This window comes from Carassius auratus, chromosome 43, assembly GCF_003368295.1.
Source record: "Carassius auratus strain Wakin chromosome 43, ASM336829v1, whole genome shotgun sequence".
Classification (NCBI taxonomy): Eukaryota; Metazoa; Chordata; class Actinopteri; order Cypriniformes; family Cyprinidae; genus Carassius; species Carassius auratus.
This window is the reverse complement of record NC_039285.1, coordinates 21,397,262-21,404,985: the sequence shown is the minus strand read 5'-3', so window position 1 is coordinate 21,404,985 and position 7,724 is coordinate 21,397,262. Positions and strand designations below refer to the sequence as shown.

Genomic DNA, 7,724 nt, shown 5'->3' with positions numbered 1-7,724 from the left:
GTTTTCGATGTGGGAGGGTTAGACTTGGGAGTTGATCTAGGACTGTTGTGTAAGTCTAACACATGATAGGCCCATCTGATGACTGATCCTGCAAAGCTCTGATAGTACGGTTTACAGCTCAATAAAAGATCAAAATTAAAGGACTGCTCATGGTCTGGTCATGAGCTGGTTTAAGCTACTAGCTCCTGCTCAGAACTAGCTCAGGACCCATTAAGGACCAGCTCAAACCACCTGCCATGCTTCAAAACATAACCAGAATATGCAGTTTTTTTTTCAACAGGGTAATTGTAAATGCTTGTTAATTTCAAGTGTAAGAAAGCATTTTTCATGTCTGTGCAAATGACTCCGTAATCATCCCAGATATTACAGTGTTTCCTCTCACCATGCAGAATGTGTTTGGCTGTCGGCGGTGGGCTTCTCTCTCTTGCCAACTTCAATTTGCACAAACAAACAGCGCTAACAATTCAGCACTCTACATTTCAATGCATTTCTTAATAGTGCAAGATGTCCTCACAGTGCAACATTCTGTGCTCTTTCTGTGCATTGAAATTCACCGACATAGTTTTAAAAAGAAAGTGGTGCGTGTTATGAAAAGCGAACATTGACGTTGAAAATATTTATTTAGGATGTAATGTTTTGGATTGTTATATGAATGTCACTGTTATTCAGCTGTATTCATTATTCATTTCTCATGACCAAATATGGTAATGAATTGGGAATTGGGAACACTCCTATTTCGCTGGTCATTTATATTTGTTTTGAAACAATGAGAAGAGAAAGGAAGCCCGGTGTGTTCTTATGAGCTGTAATGCATCCATGTATACAAACCCATATTGACTGTATAAATATGTACATCCTGACATCATTAGACAGTATGTTTTCATATAAATACACACCTGTGAAAGCCAGTGGATCTGTGTATACAGCAGGCCTGTCCTCACTGGGGAAGTTTAGGATTGTTTGATGAACGTCACTTTCTGGGGACCTCCACGTTTAAAAACATTGTTACAAATTCCAACCAAATTAGGTCAATCATTTTAATTTATTCATATTAATATGTGTATGTATTTTTAAGAAAAACTTCTTATTTTCAAAAATAAATAGGCTTGAAATGATAAAACAGTTGATACACTAAAGATTTTTTTTTTTTTTGCATTTGTTTGTATCTAGATGCCACTTGATTTTAACTTTTGTTATCTTATTATTATAATCATTTTTTTTTTTTTTCATATGGCTGTGGCCACATTTTATAAAAGGTTTTAGGCACTTCATATTGTGTTAAAATCATTGTAATGCACAGCCTTAAGTGGCTTATTTCTTTATTATGCATGTATTTTACTGTATGCATGCATGTCATTTTAAGAATTATATTAAATGCTTATTTGAGTTTCACAGGCAACATATCTGGTATTATACAGACAGACAAGACATTGCGCTGTTTTATACTCTAAGCCTTCTGACATTTGAAGCATTGCATATTGTTCTTATTGTTTTCATTAAACTCTTTTATTTGTCGTTAAACAACTTTCATGGAGCATGAAGACAGATGATGAGGAATATGACTTAGTGAGCGTCAGGTAAACTCAGTGGTATCATAAATTGATTTGTGCTCCCAGTCAGCTGTGCCCAGATGTATCTTCCTCACAGGAACTTTACAAAAAAAGCATAAGTGGTACATTAAGAGAAATGTAAGTAACTTGAATGTGCCCCAGTTTCTGCAGATAATTAATTTCTCGTCGTCTTTGAATAATGCATATGCACCGGGGGCAGAAGGAGCTCTGTCTGGAAACATATGGCTGGAACAAGGCATATTGTTTAAGAAAATCATTAGAACCGCACCATTCAGAGCCAAACCAAAAACTTCTCTCAGCATCTGCAACTGTCTGTTTGTCCAGGAACCATTACACATCGATACACACAAAACAAAACAAAAAAGTGTTTCGAGCCAGAATCAAGTGTATATTTTCTACATTCACATTTTTCTCAAAGATTTCACATTTATATCAAACTGAAATATATGTTTTATATATTGGATAAACAATTACCTTATAGTGCATATAGAACCCAAAATCCCAAAAGACATTGTGTTTGATGATATGGAAAGACTGATACACTTTAAAGCCACTTTTCTGATTACTTACGTTTTTACTTGATGTCTTTACTTTTCAATGATTCTATAAATTATCATCATCAGCATCTTCATCCTTTTCCCTAATTTAACCACACACTGCTTCGTGCATTTGACATTGCTTTAATTTAGGAATTGATCCCCTTGTACAAAAACAAAACAAAGAAAATAACAACAGTAGTCACTTATATGTTGCTTTGTATATTTTATTTATGTAAATAGCCTGCATATAATATTATTCTATGAAAATGACTTGCCATTGGTGAGTTCCTTTTAAAATGTGTCTTTAAAATAATGCACCGTTGTCTCTGCTGTGAATGAAGCTCTCCTCTCACCTTAAACTATAATTTATTTGTACAATTTTTGTAGAAAGCATTTGTGTTTTTGAAGTCTGCATGCCTTAGAAAATACCCTGTTTAGAAAGTGTATAGAACTTGCCTTAGGGTTCATGCTTTGAAACACAGCTCTTCGGACCGCTAGGAAATGCGACTGACAGGCTCACGCGAGTGGCCTCAAACTTGCACACAAATCAAATGTGATAGAAATGAAATACGAGTCCAGGAGTGTGGACCGGCCAAGATTGAACTTCAGAGACAATGCATGTGCAATATTTCCATTCGTTGCCATTATTTTAGTGTACTGCAGGTTTTCATACCATGTGTCTGCCACTGCAGCGGTTGTGCTTTAATCTGACATTTTCCAGCGGCCATCTTGCATCAAATTCAAACACATGCACTTCAACATGAGGGGGAAATTGATAATTATAATGCATAATTATAATGCAGATAAAACATACAATAGAGTAGCTTAAAGAAACCAACCTCGCAGGCCTTCGCCGTGGCTAAACACGCAAGCGTTGTGTTTTTGCATTGGGATTCTATTAAAGCTGATTTGCTATGGTTAGATTAAGGGGTTTGACCTCTGAGTCATTCATTGTGGACAGTATATGGCTACTATTTCGTCCTTGAGGTACAGGGAGTTGATTGATACCATGAAATTCTATTGAAAATAGAGTATGTGTAGGTGTCAATGATGTATAAATATACAGATTCTCATCTGTTTGTGCGTCTAACCTTGATCTATGCATCAGATCGGCTCTCTAGAGCAATCCGAGGTCGTATTGCATGGGTATTGCAAGGATATCTCTCCATGCAAGGGGAAAGAAGCTTGCCAGTCTCTACAAAGTCCCTCAAGGATTCTCCTCCAAGCGGTTGGCAGATCCGTTGTTGGCCTCCGCTGGCTTCTCGCCGTCCTTCTCCCGCTCGTCCCGTGTGGTTTGGGTGGAGAAGGGGTCTGTGTGCTGCCTGAGGTCGGGGCTGAGGAGCGGCAGGTGAGGGAGGAGCGGACTCTCTTTTAATCGAGCGGACAGTTCTTTAGCGCTATAGGTTGGGGTGTTGGTCTCGTATATGTCGTGGAAGCTGTTGTAGTCGACTTCGTAGAAGCCCTTTTCCAGAGAAAGCACCGGGGTGAAGCGGTAGCCCCACAGCACTTCCGAATCCAGGTAGGAGCTGCGTGCTTGGCACGTCATGCCTGGATACATGGAGAACAATATGGGCACAGACGCATACACATGCAGGTGCATACAAAAACACAAGGACACGTGCACATGGTTATTTACACACACACACACACACACAGAGAGAAATGAATGTGGGGAGAGAGGGAGAGAGGGAGAGAAAGAAATAATTTATGAGACAGGCTCTCAGTGTTTACAGTGCTTTACAGGTCAGATGATATTGAAATCACAAGCTTTTGTGGTAAGATATGGGCTGTATCAGTTTGTGAGCTGCAGTTCACAGTGCTGAATTACTGTTTGCCCTCCATTTTAGATATATAATATATGCAGTAATTTGATAGAAAGCATTGTTTTTATTTTCTTCTCAGTCACTATAATACGAATGTAACTCTATTTTCTTGTATCTACAATGAGTTACTCATTAAACTACATTCAAATTTGAAAGAATAAAATACAATTAATTTAATAGCAGTTCCAGAATATCTGTTATGAATATACATTTTATATTAAATTAAAAAAAATGGAATTAATAATTATATATATTTTGTCATATTTATTTTAATAAATAATTTATTTGTAATATGTAATATGTCAACAAATTATAAATTTTCCACATGAGTGCTGTATCTGCTTACAGTTTTCAGACACTTCACCAATTGTGCATCCCATCCCCAAAAGGGAGATTAATTTGTTTGTAAGGCTGAATGTTTTACATTTCCTTTTCTGAGTGGTTTTGGGCATGTGAGCTGGAAGCCAAAGTGATTACAATGATAAAACAGCATATTTCATTTTCTATTTGTTGCAGTGTGTAACTATGTGCATCTTGAGTTACAGCTATTTAAACAGCATAGTTGCCCCATGACTTCAGGATGACATGTAGACCTGAGTTAATGTGCTGTGTGCCTGCCCATTCCATATCGATAATGCCCATTTTTAATACGCAGGATGCATAAAAAAAACAAACAAAAAAAACGAACTCCCAAGATGATCATTATCTTTTCATGTGAGCAAATTATACACATGCTCTAAAACAGCTAGAGGGCAAAAGGAAATTTACCAAATTTGTATGCAAGTCGCGTCTACTTTGGTACAGCGATTTGTGTTTTGCCTTAAATGGGATCATGGGAATTCTAAATCGTGTAGTAATCTTAGTGTAGACTTAGCATTATGGAAAAGTCCATGTTAATCACTACATTTATGTTTGAGTAAAACATTAAGAACAAAACGGGACTAAAACCTCATGCTTATAGGTATAATAGTCAGTGATGCCATATATTAAAGGTAAAACTGTAATTTCAGATTATAGAGAATTAAACCATGCCAGCATTTAAAGCCAACGGCGTCACAATCTACGTTAGTGCTTCTCAACAGGTGCGTCAAGACCCAAATATGTGCAGCTGGTCAGTAAATGCTAATTATAAAAGGCAATCTGCAATTCATAATATAATTATGCACTGGTAGCTAAATAAAAGATGGTTTTAAAAGGTTGGAGACCCTTAACAGACTATTAACTGTTGATGTCAATATCAAGCATATTTTAACACTCTATGCTGTTTGCGGTGCAAATTCATCTGTAACTTTATAGAAACCAGAGCAATTAGGCAGATGTTGATTTAGAGACAGATTGTGTGGCATGCATGTATCAGGAAATACCATGAATAAAAGTATGCTAGATAAACAAATTTACAAACCGGATTACAATAAAATCATTTAATGAGGTTAAAGAGGGTTTGTGTCAGCGATAGTGTTTTGTGCAGTTAATTAGTGGACAATATTATATTATATTATATTATTTAAAAGTATTTAATATTTAATAATGTATTTAAAGCACAGTCCGTAAGCAGTCTGGTAGTTTTGCCTCCGTGGCCATCTCTGTTTGAAACCCGCAATTGCAGTTATTTGTGGAATTATTTTCTTTACATGGGTTGTGCATCGGTGCAGCTCTTCAGCGCGGATGAATCTAATGTTTTAAGGAGCATGTGTACCGGTCATTCACCGCATCGTTGTACATGTTGTACATATTCACTGTACTTTGGAATTACATATACAACGCTTTGGAAGTATCACCCAAATAAGAAATTTCACCGTAAAATGTCATCTGAACACATAAGTAACATGTCTACCACATTTGTTCTGACCAACCGAGATAAAAAAGAGAAGCATTAGGCTACAGTAAATCATGGTAACAATGGTGATTAAATTGAATGATTACTTAGTTCATATCACATCAAACGATACAATTTTTTTTATATTGTTATGCTTTGTTCTCAAAATGTTAAAGGTACCACCATCATCATTGCGTGAATACATATGTTTATTAGCGTTACCTGTAGTTCTGTTTCAAGGGAACTTCGAACTGCGTCCTCTATGGGCCGCTATGGGGAACACCTCATCGTGACCCATGTCCGAAGCATACATTGAAAAAACACCAAATTGTTGGCCGGTGATAACCTCTGACGTCACTAACGGCATGACTATAAACAGGCACCGGGAGAACAAGTCATGCTCTTCTTTGTCTTCACTGACTGTTCTGACTGTGCGTGCATCTGAAAGAACTGAAAAGAGCGATCTTTCTCTGTATATCATGGCGACTACTAGCAAGTATTCAGACAATGTTTACATTCGTGTCTGCATTCGTTGACACATGTGATCTTTGCGTCATTATTTGGGGGAAGAGCACGCACGCAATGTATTGAGGAGGCAATCTACTGCACTGTGAGCGTTTTTTCATTGAAAAAAGCCCCGCTCTCGTTTGTTTCTCTTTCTGAGGAAAAAAAGGCAGCCACCTGCTTCCCGCAGTTCAGGACCCACCGCTGCTGAGGCACGGAAGAGAATGAGCTCGTGAGAACACAGGTGGATCTGTCTGAATGGTTTGAACTTTCCCTTTCGCGCTCGTAATGGTGGCAAACAAGAGAGAACCTCGCGAGGATGATGTTATATCTTTAACACTTTCTGATACTGAGGTTAGTACTCTGCTGGGTTTTTACCCAGGAAAAGCAGGAGATATTTGAGGATGGTGAAGAAGCTGAGGCTGAGCCTTCTCAATTCTCCTGCCGTGCGTATGAAGAGCTGTTGGAAGCTATGGATCGTGCCACAGCAAAGTTGGACTTGCCATGAAAGTGCGCTTGCAAGGTGACGCTGTGAGACCCCAAAAAAACATATCAGATTGATCTGCTAAGAGACCTGAATAGAGGCGAGGGCTTTTCTCCTGTTCAGGTAGCCGAGCTGCGCCTCACCACAGATCTCTCTCCGTGCTACCAAGCAGGCCACCTTCGCCATGGCCAGGATTATGGCGGCCATGGTTGTACCGGAGAAACATCTGTGGATGAACCTGGCAGACTTCTGGAAGAAAGAAAAGGCTTTCTTCTCGATGCTCAGGCTTTGCCTTCTGAACTTTTCTGTATTTCCGTTGAGACAGTGATCGAGAAGTTCAGGTAGATGAAGGCGCGATCTGCTGCTTTCAGACTCTTCGTTACACGAAGGTCCAGGTCTGAGTCTGAACAACATATAATTGAAGATCAAAGACAGGCAAAGAAGGCTTGTGTCGCGACTCATGCTCCTCCCCCACATGCGGGCAGGGGTAAGAGGAATTGTGGGTCACGAGGAGGTAAGCAGAACTTAAGGGATGTGATCCAGATGAGGTAGCACTCTCGTCCGAATTAGAGCGATACCGAGAGATCTACTCGTTCCCTTTAGGGATTTTTAACTTCTGCTTTTATCCTCCCCTTCCTAATTCCCCTGTAACCACCAGCTCTCCACCTGATCGAGGTTAGGTGGAAATCTCTCACATAACACTCTCCTATGCAAGACCTATAATGTTTTTGGCTGGTTCTATGTTCATAGCAACCACCTTACTGATGGTCCGGACTAGAAGGAGGCACTCTTTGAGCGGGGCTCCAGCGCAGGAGGGTGGGTGAGTATGTAACCCTCTCTGTATATATTTATGTGTATTAAATTGCTAGTGGTTATGTGTCTACTAATAAACTCTGTGAGTTTCCTTTGCAGTGCTTAATTAGAGTGTTTACTAAACACTCGCCAGCACCAGCCATCCGGCTTCATGTTCCGGTATTAGGTGGCTGA

General features: G+C 39.1%; 1 protein-coding gene across 1 annotated transcript in view; it reads right to left on the bottom strand.

Moving 5' to 3' along the window:
* Positions 1-2,324: 2,324 nt before the first annotated feature.
* The window catches only part of LOC113061883 (G protein-activated inward rectifier potassium channel 4-like), a 29,569-nt gene continuing 24,169 nt past the window's right edge, over positions 2,325-7,724 (bottom strand). Inside the window, exon 4 of the mRNA XM_026231376.1 lies at positions 2,325-3,658. Coding sequence (XP_026087161.1) covers positions 3,318-3,658 — 341 coding nt within the window. The 3' untranslated portion in view covers positions 2,325-3,317. The remainder of the gene's footprint in view (positions 3,659-7,724) is intronic.